Raw genomic sequence first — 15,249 nt, 5'->3', positions numbered from 1 at the left:
AAGACTTGGGCTTTAAGCATAGCTGGCTGAGAGTTGAAGTCCACAAGTCTTAAAGCTGCCAAGTTGTAAGACCTCTGGCTTAAAGCCTTAACCTGTTTCACAAGCTGAATGCATTTCAGGGGGAAAAAAAATAACGATCAGCAAGTTCAACTCAGTTTCCTCTCTAACAACCTAGAATTGCAAGCAAAAACTCCATCCAGCTTAATTGTGGTAATTTGTAAGGGGCTAATGTTTACCGAGAGCTTTTAATCAGAGAGCTACCTCTTTTGATTGTGTTGGTGCAACCATTATGATTAATTGCACGTTGAGTGTTAATGCCGTTTTGTGTTTCTGTTCTAAAAAAGGTACCCCGGCGTTGTTGGATAATACAAGTTGGTCATTTCCAGGGGTCGGATAAATTGTGGGTAACTCACAATTGACAACTCACCCGTTTTGTGTAGCCCATGGCCTTCAGAATGGAAAGATTGAGCGTTTCCAAGGACGCCAACACATCTTCATAATCTCCCATGTGGTCAGCAAAGTAATCTGGAGACCGGGAAGAGAAAAGTCCACAAGTCTTAAAGCTGCCAAGTTGGAAGACCTCTGGCTTAAAGCCTTAACCCGTTTCACAAGCTGAATGCTGTTAGGAATAAGACTATTACTTAACTTGTTGGGTTGGCAATATATAAACCACCAATGTATGTTTGCAATATATTGCAATTGTATTGTATAGCTCAGTGGTAGGCAAACTTGGCTCTTTCACACCCTGTGGACTTCAACTCCCAGAATTCCTAAGACAGCCAAGCTGTCTTAGGAATTCTGGGAGTTGAAGTCCACAGGGTGTGAAAGAGCCAAGTTTGCCTACGACTGGTATAGCTTTAAGACTGCTGTATTGCATCATACTGTGTCCTGATTGGTTAGCTTTGTTGCCAATGTCCTTAAAAGGGAGTTAGAAACATGGCTTGTTCTCTTTGTTGGTCTTGCTCTCTGATATCTCGATCTGACTTGCTGTATTACTGTTTGCAACTCCAGAAGAACTGTTTACGGTGGATGATTCCTACGACTGGTATGAAGACTTTGTTTATTGGACTGTGCTTTATTTTTCCTGAATGTAAACTCTAAACACGACTCAGTGTATCTGTGTATCTGTGTATCTGTGGTGACTGTGCTTATTCATAACTACTCTCAACCGCTTTCATGTGCACGCCCTTGCTACTCAAGGTGTTATTCCTTAACACTGGTTATGGGCCCAGGATACTGAGAGTTAGTGTGAATACACAGTGCCATATTCAGACAGCTGTTTTTGTGGTTTATTGTCCAAGTGAAGATGGCACAAGAACAGTCAACCAGCATATCTCTGATAACCCGGTTAGATGGAATGAATTACGTTTCCTGGTCTATGAAGTGCAGCCTACTTCTGCGTAAAGAAGGGCTAGGGGTATGGGCTGTAGTTCATGATCCACCGGATGTAATTGCTTGGGATCCAGCAGACGATGAAGATGCCAAGAAAATAGCCAAATTTATCCGGGATAATGAAAGGGCGGAAAAAAATAATGATGAGCAAGTTTCCTCTCTAACAACCTAGAAATAAAAGCGGGAGATCGTTTCAAAGATTGCTTCAAGGTTGAGCCATCATAACTTCTGAAAGATCAAGCATCAAGCATCCTCTCCTGGGGGGGGTGGTAAGGGGGGGTTCTGATGGCTGACCACGAAAAGCCAGCAGCTCCGCCTTCCACCTTATTAGCAAAAACATGAGTAGTAAATCACTGCCTCTCATCTTAGAAGGGGGAAGGGGGGAGAAAATGTTAAGGCACAGAATTGTGTGATGTTTTCACCCTGCTTGAGGCAAGAAACTTAGTGTTGTTCTTTTCCAACCACGAGCTGTTCTCCGTCCTTCCCTCCATGTTTCTCCCGCCCTTCTTTTTCCTTTTTTCCTTCCTTCCTTCCTTCCTTCTTGCCTCCCTTCCAGTCTTTCTTCCACCATCTCCTTTCCCTCTCTCAGTTCATTCTTTCCTTTCTTTTTCCTCCCTCCCTCCCTCCATATTTCTCCGTCCCCTTCCTTCCTTCCTTCCTTCCTTCCTTCCTTCCTTCCTTCCATCCTTTCCTTCCTTCCTTCCTCCTCCCGTTTCTCCCTCTCTCCTCCTCTCCTCTTCCTTCCCTTCCTTCCTTCCTTCCTTCCTTCCTTCCTTCCTTCCTTCCTTCCTTCCTTCCTTCTGTTGTGACTCCGACCCCCGAGCCCATCTTATCGGAGGGAGAAGGCTCCGAAAGTGAAGGAGAGGAGTTGGCCAGGCCTCTCTCTCCAGGACCCTCCTCTCTGGCAATGCCTCAGGTGTCTCCCAAAGGAGAAGAGATTGGCCAGGAGCCAGGTATCACTGAGCAGTCGCAATCGGACAGTGACGGAGATAAGTCTTGGCTAGATCCACACCAGCGTCGGAGAGACAAGCGCACGCAGCAGAAAAGAAGGCGTGCCAGAGATTAAGCTGAGTCACTGGACCACACCCCACATGGAATAAAAGGGGGTGTGGTGGCCATTCAGGCTCTGTGACGGACAAAACTAAACAACTAGCGAGTCGCATTGTATCTCTGAAACTACGTTATCTGCCTGCCTTGGATTTAATACGGACTGGACTTGACAATTCTGTGGCTTTGTGAATTTGTTTTGGTTTATCTGACAGAGGAGGAACACCTCCCTCTGTGAGTAAAGTTCTTGGCAAGTAGCTACTGGGTTGCTGCCAATCCTGTTATCGAAGGAATTTATTGTCTGCAAGTTTTATTTAACCCCTGGCTGACTGTTTGTGTGCGTGTGTGAGACGGGGACAGAACACCTTCCTTCCTTCCATATTCTCCTTTCCCTCTCTCTGTTCATTCTTTCCTTTCTTCTTTTTCCTCCCTCCATATTTCACCCTCCACTTCAGAGGTGGGTTTCATATAATTTTACCACTGGTTTGCCATACACCGAAAATGTAAGCGCATGCCTGTGCACACTCTCTTTGCTCGGCCACGTGCCTTCCGCGCATAGGGAATCACTGCAGATATTAAGTGATTCGTGCAGCTGAAAAAAAAATCTGGCTTTCCCCACTGAAATGGTATAGGGTTTCCTGCCTAAGCAGGGGGTTGGACTAGAAGACCTCCAAGGTCCCTTCTAACTCTGTTATTCTATATAACTATCTGTAATTTCAACGCCATCATTCCCTCCTTCTGAAGGAGTCTGCTCTCTCTAATAAACTCGGATTCTTTGCTGCCACCAATTCCAACCAGAAAAACTAAAACCAAGTGCTGTAGGCTTTTATTTTTTAAAAGTAATAAATAAAACGTGAATGGGATGTCACCACCGGCATATTCCTAACCACAAACTGACATGTCTTACAGGAGTCTCCTATAAATAACCTCCAGAGACAGATTATTAATTAGCCTCCCAGGGCTTAATTAAAATGCCATATATTGGTTTGAACAGAATGCAGGATGGAAGAAGCGACAGGAACCGATGCACAGCGGCGCTCAGCCAGGGCGAACTTCGGCTGTTCGCTGCCGATAAAAGCTCAAGGTGCCTAATTTCCAGCAGCTGCAGCCGCTTCCCCACATCTTACAACAAAAGCACAAAAAAAATGAATCGCGGTGCAGAGCTGGCTTTCAAGAGAAATGGATAAAGTCAATCCTTCTGCAGAAAGGATAAAGCCCAAATCCCATTGCATAGGCCAGGAAGCTTCAGAAATAAAATGCTATTTGGACAAGGGTGCTCTCTAGACCATCTGTCTAACTGAAATGGGATGAGGAAACCGGTTTTTTTTGCTCCATTTTGCAAATCTAGGCTTGCATTAGGAGCTTCAAATAAGGGCTGAGAACATAGTACATAGAATAACATAGTACATAGAATAACAGGGTTACATTGGAGGTCTTCTGATTCAACCCACTGCTCAAGCAGGAAAATCTATATGACAACTGGCTGTCCAATCTCTTCTTATAAACTTCCAGTGTTGGAGCATTCACAACTTCTGGAGGCAAGTTGTTCACCTCTTTGATTGTTCTCACAGTCGGAAAATGTCTCCTTAGTTCTAGGTTGCTTCTCTCCTTGATTAGTTTTCCATCCATTGTTTCTTGTCCTGCCTTCAAGTGCTTTGGAAAATAGGTTGACCCCAGGGGTGAAATGCTACCGGTTCGGGGCGGTTCGCCCAAACCGGTAGTAAAAAAATGCTTTAAAAAGTATGAAAAAAGTTCCTACGATCGCGCAGCACAGCTGATCATTTTTACTTTTTTAAAAGCATTTTTTTACTACCAGTTCAGGCAATAGGTAGTAAAAAAATGCTTAAAAATGCTAAAAAAAAAAGGTTCCAACAATCAGCTGTGACAATCAGCTGTGTCCCACAATTGTCAGAACTTTTTTTTAAAAAATTTTTAAAGCATTTTTTTCTACCTATTGCCACTTTTTGTGTAAAGTGTGATAGTTTGTTTTTGAGCTCTCTGTGGCTCTGTGAGGTTCCTGCTTGTTGCAGGGGCCATTTTGTGTGAAGTCCAGCTGCTTTTGCACTGCGTGTGAGTCAGTTGTGTAGTTTTTGTGTTATTTTTGTATTTTTATATTTTGTGTAAAGTGTGATAGTTGGGTTTCCCAGTCACATGACCACCAAGCCACATCCACCAAGCCACATGACCACCAAGCCATGCCCACCCAGTCACATGACCACCAAGCCACGCCCACCAAGCCACGCCCACCCAGTCACACCACAGAACTGGTAGAGGAAATTTCTGAATTTCACCACTGGTTGACCCTCTCTTTTCTTTGACAGCCCCTCAAATATTGGAAAACTGCTATCATTTCACATTTATTTATTTATTTATTTATTTATTTATTTATTTATTTATTTATTTATTTATTTATTTATTTATTTTTCATATTTGTATACCGCCCTACTCCCGAAGGACTCAGGGCGGTGAACAGCCATAATAAATACAAATACATATAGAAGTTAAAAACTATTAAGAAACAGATTAAGTAATTTAGGCTCAAAGATTAAAAAACATCCAAATTTATCTAAAGAGGTTTAAAACCCAATTTAAAAGACAGTTTAAAAGCCAATTAAAAAGGGAGAGTTAGGCCAGACCAGCTTGTTGGAATATAAATGTTTTCAGGGCTCGGCGGAAAATGCGCAAGTCTTGGATGTTTCGTAACTCTGGGGGAAGCCCGTTCCAGATGGCAGGTGCCCCCACAGAAAAGGCTCTCCCCCTGGGGGCCGTCAGTCGACATTGTTTGGCCGACGGCACCCTGAGGAGTCCCTCTCTATGGGAGCGAACTGGTCGGTGAGAGGCTATTGGTGGCAGGAGGCAGTCTCGTAAGTACCCTGGTCCTGAGCCATGGAGCGCTCTAAAGATAGTAACCAAAACCTTGAAGCGCACCCGGAAGACCACTGGGAGCCAGTGCAGCTCGCGCAGGAGGGGGGTTACATGAGAGCGCCACCTTGCTCCCATTACCACCCGCGCGGCTGCATTCTGGACCAGTTGGAGCCTTCGGGTGCTTCTCAAGGGGAGCCCCATGTAGAGAGCATTACAATAATCCAGGCGTGAGGTGACAAGGGCGTGAGTGACCGTGCGTAACGAGTCCCGATCCAGAAAGGGATGCAACTGGCGAATCAGGCGAACCTGATAAAAAGTCCTCCTGGCTACGGCCGTCATATGCTCTTCAAAAGACAGCCGTGAGTCCAGGAGGATGCCCAAGTTGCGAACCCCATCTGTGGGGGCCAACGACTCGCCCCCAATAGTCAGAGATGGCGCCAACTGACTATATCGGGACGACGGAAACCACAGCCACTCGGTCTTGGATGGGTTGAGTCTGAGTTTGTTCCTCCCCATCCAGATCCGTACGGCCTCCAGGCACCGGGACATCACCTCGAGGGCATCATTGGGGTGGTCTGGGGTGGAGATGTACAGCTGGGTGTCATCAGCGTACTGATGGTACTTCACCCCAAAACCACGGATGATCTCACCCAGCGGCTTCACATAAATGTTGAATAGAAGGGGCGAGAGGACCGATCCTTGTGGCACCCCACATATAAGGGGCCTCGGGGTCGACCTCTGCCCCCCTGTCAACACAGACTGCGACCGGTCAGAGAGAAAGGAGGAGAACCACTGTAGAACAGTGCCCCCCACCCCCAACCCTTCCAACCGGTGCAGCATGATATCATGATCGATGGTATCAAAAGCTGCTGAGAGGTCTAATAGGACAAGGACTGAGGAGCAACCCCTATCTCGAGCCCTCCAGAGATCATCAACCAATGCGACCAATGCTGTCTCTGTGCTGTACCCGGGCCTGAATCCCGACTGGAACGGATCTAGATAATTTGATTCATCCAGGTACTGAGGCAGTTGTCGTGCAACCACACTCTCAACAACCTTTGCAACAAAGCGAAGGTTGGAGACAGGACGATAATTTGCTAATACAGCTTTAACCCTTCTGTTTGATAGGCTAGCTAGACATACTCAGTTCCCCCAACCATCATATGTTTTTAGCCTCCAGTCCCCTAATTATTTTTGTTGCTCTTCTCTGCACTCTTCCTAGAATCTCATCTTTTTAGTATCGTGGTGACCAGAATTGGGCACAGTTTTCCAACTGTGGTCTGATCGGTGTGGTATAAAGCAGTACTATCACTTTACGTGATCTTGTAACTATCCCTTTGTTGAGGCATGTTAGCATTTTTCCCAGCTACAGCACACTGCTGGCTCATACTACAGTTCAGTTCCTCTGTTTGTTTCATGTGTTTGCATGTTACTCCCACGTAAGTAAATCTGACAGTTGCTTGAACATTGGTCTATTTCACACAACATGTTAAGACGATATTTGGAGTTCTACAACACAATACAGACTTCATATGTGCATATATTCCTTTCCTGAGCAGTACATAACCTGAAAGGCATGCCAGCGGTATTCAGAAGAGTATTCAAAGTAAGAAGGAAGTTAGAGTCTAACAATCCCAGTCCTATCCCTGTTCTATAGACATAGAGTGGCGCAGAGTGTGGCCACGCGGGTGGTTATGGGAGCAACATGGCGCTCCCGTGTGACACCTCTCCTGCGCCAGCTGCACTGGCTCCTGGTGGTCTTCCGGGTGCGCTTCAAGGTTTTGGTTACCACCTTTAGAGCGCTCCATGGCTTAGGACCTGGTTATTTATGGGACCACCTACTACCACAAACAGCCTCCCACCGGCCGGTATGCTCTCATAGAGAGGGGCTCCTCCGGGTGCCGTCAGCCAAGCAGTGTTGACTGGCGGCCCCCAGGGGGAGGGTCTTCTCTGTGGGGGCACCCACTATCTGGAACGAGCTCCCCCCGGAGATACGGAGGATCCCGGATTTGTGCACTTTCCGCCATGCTCTTAAGACCCTCCTATTCCAGAAAGCCGGCCTGGCCTAATTTTCTCCCCTTTCTTTTAAATTTTTAAACTGAAATTTTAATTTGTTTTAAATTATTGGGATTTTTAATTGTCTTGGGCTAAATTATTTAATTTGGTTTTAAATTGTTTCTAACTTTTGTATTTATGTATCTTATTCTGTGCCTGTTCACCACCCTGAGTCCTTCGGGAGTAGGGCGGTATACAGATTTAATAAAACAAACAATAATAAAACAAACACACACAAGGTACAAAGGGGTGGGGCCAGAATTGGACTGCCACACCTGTTTTTGATCCCCACCCTGTCAAAATGCCACTGATTCCTGTTAAAACAGGGGTGTCCAAGGTTGGGCTGCTGGGGGTTCAGGTTAGAACCTCTAGCTGAGATTCTGTGCAGCTCAGAAAACCCACAAATCCCACTCTTTGCTGACCTTGCCCACCCCTCCCCTCCCCTCCCCAGAGTCCCCACACGGCCCGTTTTGGATGCAGGTAAGTGCAGGGCATACACGGAGGCTCGGGGAGGGTGAAAAACAGATGTACTGGAAGTTTGGAAAAGCCAGAAATGGGCCTGTTTCCAGCCTCCAGAGGGCCTCCGGAGCCTGGGGAGGCCATTTTCACTCTCCTGGAGGCTCGAGGAAAGCATCCGGAGCCGAGGGAGAGCAACCCCCTGCCCCCTGTGGTGCAGGAGGTTGACTAGGCCACGCCCACTCAGTAACCGGGCAGACAACCCCTTGCTAAAATTTTTGAAGCCCACCCCTGGGGGTGTCCAACTTGGTAACTTTAAGACTTGTGGACTTCAATTCCCAGAATTCCCCAGCCAGCAAAGCTGGCTGGGGAATTCTGGGAGTTGAAGTCCACCTATCTTAAAAGTTGTCAAAATTGGCCAACCCTGTATTAAAATCACAAATGGGAAACCGGCATTCATTGTGCAATCAAGACATAAAAAGGTACTCACCACACAACTCCTTGGTATCCACGTTACTTGGAAGGCAAGGGAAAGAAGAAAGAAGAAAAGAATGAGAATGCAGGGAATAAAAAAAAAGGGGGGGGGAAGGTAGAACATTTAACACCAAGCAATTCACAACCAGTTCAGCCGAAAGAATTTGTGGGTGTGTTTGAAGGCGTTTAATCAATGCTGCTTTCAAGGTTTCAAAAATCACATGCCAGGACTTTTTCAGAGAACAAGTGTTCCTAAACTGGTTTAAATTGATTTTACGGTGGATACGAGCACAACGGAACCTTGTTCTCTCTACTAACAAACTCATGAATAGCAAGATAATCAATTAAGCAGTAAATTTTTCCCTGTGCAGATAATGCTTGCCACAATATTGCCGGAGATATACAGTTGTAGTCCTCGACCACAACTGAGCCCAAAATTTCATCAAATAAGGTGTTGGCTGGAAGAGATTTTAACATTAAAAATAGAAGTTAAACCGGAATTTTTCTTATTAGGTATTATAGATTTATTTATTTATTTAGCGTATGGCTGGTCACACACAGTATTAAAACACTTCATTTTTACAGGTTAAAAACAATTGAAACAATAAAAAAACAGTAAGAAAACCTAAATGGAAAACAGAAATAACATTTCAAAGTATTCAAAGGTGTTATCGAGGGCAAATATAACAAGAATACAATCTACCTAATATTACACATATTAACAGCAGCAAGAATAGCTTTTGCCCAAAAATGGAAGAGCAAAGAAACCTCCTCGGAAGAAGACGTGCTAACTAAAATCCTTAATTGTGCAGAAATGGACAGACTGACCTTGGAGCTTAAGGATAAAAGTGAATCAGCATACTACGAAATCTGGACTAAAATTTATGAATGGTTGGACAGGAAGAGGAATGGTAAAATGAAGGTGTAGTGAATGTCTAGAAATGGTTATGTTAAACTTGTATGTGAGAAATGATTATATTGAGTATGGATGTAGCCAGTGGTGAAATCTAAAATTTGTTACCACTGGTTCTGTGGGCATGGCTTGGGAGGGGTAATGTGACTGGATGGCGTGGCCATTTTTTTTAAAACTTTTAAAACCATTTCTTCTACAACCTCCCTCCTGGCTCGGAAATGTGAGTGCGCAAATGTCACCTCTGCACATGCGCACGACCTCCTGTGCATCTGAAGTAGTCATGCATTATGTCCGGGCAGGTGGGCAGAGCCTCCCACAGTCGCCGCTACCAGTTTGCACGATCCGGAAAGAACTGGCTGAATCCCACCACTGATCAGGGTTGTGTTTGACCTCAGGGGGCCGGGGTGGACGTGGCCAGCTCGATGTCACTCGTGTCGGGGTCGCCTGTGGAGGCCCCAGCGCTCTGCCAGCGAAAACAGGCTCCCAAGCTCCGTTTTTGGCTGCGATGACCTCCTGCAACTCTCGGCCAGCGAAAATGGAACTCGGGAGAGCCCGGAGCTGTTTTCGTTGGCAGAAGCACTGCAGGCTGGTCTTTTGCTATTTCCAGGGTCGCCCCACAGGCCAGATCTAAGCACTAAGGATCCAGCACCCAGGCCTTGAATTTGACATCTCTGCATTCGATAGATATGGTGTTTAAATTACTATGACTAGTTTAAACTACTATGTAAAACTAAGCAGTAGTTTGATGTTATTACCTTGTTCTACTGCACCAAGGGACGTGGTGGTTCAGTGGCTAAGACACTGACCTTTTTGATCGAAAGGTCAGCAGTTCAGCGGTTTGAATCCCTAGTGTCGCATATCGGGGTGAGCTCCCATTCCTTGTCCCAGCTTCTGCCAACATAGCAGTTTCGAAAGCACATAAAAAATGCAAGTAGAGAAATAGGTGGGAAGGTAACAGCGTTCCGTGCCCCTTTGGCATTGAGTCATGCCGGCCACATGACCACGGAGACGTCTTTGTACAGCGCTGGCTCTTCGGCTTTGAAACGGAGATGAGCACCGCCCCCTAGAGTCGGGAACGACTAGCACATATGTGCGAGGGGAACCTTTACCTTTACTGCACCAAAGGGAGTCCAAAATCAATGCCTTTTCTTTCTTTCTTTTCTCCTTCTTCTCTTCCACACTTTTCTCTTCCCCTTCCCTATCTCTCCTTCTTTTTGCTTTGGTATTTTTTTTGGTGTGTGTGTGTGTGTGTGTGTGTGTGTGTGTGTGTGTGTATGTTATATCATAAATTAATAAAATTGTTATAAACACAGGAAAAAAAGGGAGAAAATTGGCGCATTCTATCTGCCAATTAGAAGGACTCCGTAGGTGGGCAAAAAATGCCAACTCCAGTCTAAACAATACAGGGAGGCCAGATGTGTGAATGTGGACTCTAATTGTCTCCAGTCTAGACAGAAAAAAACCAATCAGCGGTGTCAAACCTTTGAGGTAAGTCAGATCAAGTCACCACAGGGATTTCAGGAAATCCGCTTTGTATTTGTAGAGAATTGCAACAGAATCTGGAAAGGTTTTTTCTCTGTCCTGACAAAATGAATGCAGTTAGTCTAAGCTTCTTTCTTGTGCTCCTTTCTATTCCTGGATTGTATATTCCCTTGTCCAAATACCCCTTACTGGCATTTTTGTACATCCCGCCCCCCCCAAAGTCAGCTCTAAATTCCTTTACAGTGGGGCATTTTTGCTGAACTTCCCAGTCTCTTCAAAGTGAGCTGTGCTTGGTATTATCTTTGATGACTTTTCAGGATTAGGTAAAAGTTCCAAACATTTTTAATCATTGAATCCATATATTAAGAGCCTTGGTGGCGCAGCAGACTAAAGTGCTGTTAAGTAGCTGCCTGCAATTACTGCAAGTTCAATTCTCACCAGGCTCAAGGTTGACTCAGCCTTCCATCCTTTCAAGGTAGGTAAAATGAGGACTGACTTTGTATAAAATGACTGACTTAGTCATAAAATGACTAAGCTGACTTTGTATAAAAAGTCTAATCTATCTCCATCCATCTATCTATCTATCTATCTATCTATCTATCTATCTATCTATCTATCTATCTATCTCTATATCTAATCTATCTCTATTGTTTATTTTTGTTCTAGAGTTAAAGTATATTGCTCAAAAAAATAAAGGGAACACAAGATCTGTGTTTGAGATCTGAATGAATGAAATAGCCTTATTAAATACTTTGTTCTTTACATACAGTAGTTTATACACTGCTCAAACAACTAAAGGGAACACAAAACTACTGTATGTAATGAACAAAGTATTTAATAAGGCTATTTCATTCATTCAGATCTCGGATGTCTTCTGCTTGTGTTCCCTTTATTTTTTTGAGCAGTGTATATTGTGTGTTAATCCTATATTTTAATGCTTTTAAAAATTTAGCTGGCTTGGTCATTCATCTTCCTCGTATGAAGTTCATTTTTTTCCCCCAACTATTTCACTTGGCACTCAATTTGTGATAAAGAGAGTTTCTTTATCGACTCTCTCCCTGACAAGCCTATTTTCACCTCCCTTTGCTCGTGTTTTTACACAATCTTTTATCCCGATAAGGCTTTCAATGCTGGCTGTGATTGACAGCTCTGTCTTGCTCAGTAACTTCCAATCCATCTGTTTTTTTTTAAAAAAAAAGAAAGAAAGAAAAAAATCCTTTCATTTCACCTGCAAGTTCTTTTTCAGATTTAACTCTTTCTTCTAACCTTCCTCCTCCTGTCATAAAGAATGAGACAAGCTTTTGGAAAGCTGCAAACCTCCACTTTTCACGAGCAAATTCACGAGCAAATTTCATGAGTAAAATGTTGTCGAAATGCTGAAGTATGCAAAGGTACCTCGATACCTAAATCAATCCATCTAACCTACTTAGCCAGAACGATTCGAACCACGAAAGAAGAAGGAACTGCTTCATCAAATTCTTCAACAAAATGACAAGCTGAAGAAGCCATCCATAAACGGCAGAAGACTCAATACTATCTGCTGAAGAACAGAAACAATTCCAGAAAAATTGAGAAAATCACAGTTGGCCACCTGGCTGCCAATTCTAACTAGTGAAATTTTCTTCTTCTTCTTTTTTTTTTAATTGATTGATTGAGGGATTTTTTTTTATTTTTTTAAGCATATGGCATACACAGCCAGGGAAGTCTACAATGCTTTTTAGCTACAGAATAGTACCAATAAAGGAGAATATTTATAGCTCGGGATTGAAATGAGAGATCCTTGGTGTTCTCTGAGCTTGGTTGCTTTCTTGCAGACGTTCCATTATCCAAACTAAGTAACATCATGATGTTACTTAGAACACTGCTAAGCTCAGAGAGCACCAAGGACCCCACAGTCCTCCTCCTCCCTCCATCTAGCACTGATGATATTACCTAGTTTGGTAATGAAACATCTGCAAGAAAACTGCTAAGCTCAGAGAGCACCAAGGACCCCACAGTTGTCGTCCTCCTCCTCCTCCTCCTCCTCCTCCTCCTCCTCCTCCTCCTCCTCCTCCTCCTCCTCCTCCTCCTCCTCCTCCTCCATCATCTAGCACTGATGATATTACCTAGTTTGGTAATGAAACATCTGCAAGAAAACTGCTAAGCTCCAAGAGCACCAAGGACCCCAGAATCCTCCTCCTCCTCCTCCTCCTCCTCCTCCTCCTCCTCCCTCCATCTAGCACTGATGATGTTACCTAGTCTGGTTATGAAACCTCTGCAGGAAAACAGCTAAGCTCAGAGAGCACTAAGAACTCCATAGTTCTCCTCTCTCCCCCCCCCCCCCTTTTCCTTCTAGTAGTGATGATGTTACCTCGTTTGGTAACAAAACATCTGCAAGAAAACATCCAAGCTCAGAGACCACCGAAGACCCCTCACTAAAGAGTAGTTTTGGCAGCCTAAGATTGCTAGTTTATTTTGTTCAAAGTATCCATGGTACGCCACAGGGAAGGGGACTAGCTTTGCACCAACTGTCTAACAGCGTTAGTTTAGTTAGGGTTAGTTGACTGAGTTAGAGAAGTTTTTCTGACTTTCTTAAATTAATGTGGTGGCTCTTGGCTTTCTCTGCTGCAAACAGCTTCCCTCTGAAATAATATTCTTCCAGAGATCCATACAGCTCCCACCTTGAAGTTGTCCAGAAAGTCACTGAAAACCTAGCTGTCTCCCAGGCCTTGGACAGGGTGATGGGTAAGTCCAACAGCAGTGGTTCCTAATTTTAGCCATTTTAAGATGTGTGGACTTCGATTCTCAGAATACCCAAGCCAGCATTGGATAAGGTAAAGGTTCCCCTCGCACATATGTGCTAGTCATTTCCGGCTCTAGTGGGCGGTGCTCATCTCCGTTTCAAAGCCGAAGAGCCAGCGCTGTCCGAAGACGTCTCCGTGGTCATGTGGCTGGCATGACTCAACGCCAAAGGAACATTGGAACATTGTTACCTTCCCACCAAAGGTGCTCCCCATTTTTCTACTTGCATTTTTACATGCTTTCGAACTGCTAGGTTGGCAGAAGCTGGGACAAGGAATGGGAGCTCACCCCATTATGCGACACTAGGGATTCGAACCGCTGAACTGCCGATCTTTCGATCGACAACCTCAGCATCTTAGCCACTGAGCCACCGTGTCCCTCAGCATTGGATACTAGCCAATAAATTATAGTTTTTGTACTGCACTGGCTGGTTTTATACAACATGTGTGAGCGGGTGTGACACACAAACACAGTTCATCCTTATTTAAAAGCTTCTTTAAATAAATTTGTGCCTTCAGGACAATTTCCAAGCTCAAATTGTCTCAAGTCTGCAATTAGTAAGTTCGAATCTCGCCAGGCTCTCAGCCTTCCATCCTTTCTAAGGTAGGTAAATTGAGGACCCAGTTTGTGGGGGCAATAAGCTGACTTTGTATAAATATACAAAAGGATGAAGGCTATTGCTTAATGCACTGTAAGCCGCCCTGAGTCTCCAGAGAAGGGCGGAATATATATCAATTTTTTTAAAAAAAATATTATATTTAAATAAAGAAAAAAGAGGAGGAGGAGGAGATGATTCCTAAAGACCCCTATATAAATGATTCTATTTATTAAGATAGTGATCCAGGTATTATAGATTTATGCAGGGCTGACACATTCTCTATTCTTCAATTTTTTCTAGAAATGGAAAATGCACTCTTTTGGCTTAGTCTTAGACCAGAATCTAAGATGGAATATCTTTCCTTATGGTTGGAAGAATTGATTTTTTCTGTACGGTTCATTGGAGCTGCATTCTTTAGCTTGCCAATAAAAATGTTTATCCGCAGTCATGTTTTATAAAGAACTAAATGAAAATTATGCCAGTTCTTCCTGCATCTGGGACATGTTTTGGCCTTTTTGTTTTACCCAAGGGATCAATTCTACTTACAAGAAGAAATGAAAGTCAAGATTAATCATGACTTGATACGGTACTGAGATGTCTAATTCGTTTTTAAAAGACTGTCTCTCCTTCAAGCCAAAAAAAAAAAAAAGGTTTCTAGAATTGTTTGCTTATGGGACAATCTCTACTCTTATGCTTGTATTGAGAAAGTCACAACACAGACAGAAAAAGGGATGGGAAAGGCAGAGGAATAAAATAAACTTAGGGACTAGTTCCCAAAGCTGTAATTCTTCAAAAATCCAGTGTGATGGGAACAGAACCAGCTGAAAAAGTTGCCAAACTAGACTAGCCTAAAATTGCTATTCTCTGGCAGTGTATGAGAAGGACAGGCAGGGCCTGGGGGTGGAGTCAAGTAGGTAATCAGCTTAGAATCATTATGTTCCCATAATAGAGCCAAGTCGAGCCCCTCTTGAATTCTGTTAACTCTTATCTAGCACCAAAATGTCTGTTGTTAAGTGAGACATTTGTTAAATGAGTTCTGCCCCCATTTTATGACCTTCCTTGCCCCTGTTGTAAAGCGAATCACTGCAGTTAATCAGTTAGTAACCCCTTTGTAAAGTGAATTTGGCTGCCCCATTGACTTCACTTGTCAGAAGCGTCACCAAAGGGGATCACACAACCTCGGGAC

The 15,249-nt window shown here is 44.0% G+C and overlaps 1 protein-coding gene across 1 annotated transcript in view; it reads right to left on the bottom strand.

Annotated features, from left to right (window-relative positions):
* NECAB2 (N-terminal EF-hand calcium binding protein 2) overlaps positions 1-15,249 on the bottom strand; it is a 208,632-nt gene that overhangs the window by 104,630 nt on the left and 88,753 nt on the right. The window contains exons 4-5 of the mRNA XM_070953191.1: positions 8,306-8,331; positions 428-525 (exon numbers count right to left, since the gene is read on the bottom strand). Coding sequence (XP_070809292.1) covers positions 428-525; positions 8,306-8,331 — 124 coding nt within the window. The remainder of the gene's footprint in view (positions 1-427; positions 526-8,305; positions 8,332-15,249) is intronic.

Source organism: Pituophis catenifer, unplaced genomic scaffold (assembly GCF_029215685.1).
Source record: "Pituophis catenifer annectens isolate HBS135680 unplaced genomic scaffold, rPitCat1.0.hap2 SCAF_13, whole genome shotgun sequence".
Lineage (NCBI taxonomy): Eukaryota > Metazoa > Chordata > Lepidosauria > Squamata > Colubridae > Pituophis > Pituophis catenifer.
Note: the sequence above shows the minus strand (reverse complement) of the source record. Positions and strands in the feature narration are given on the sequence as shown.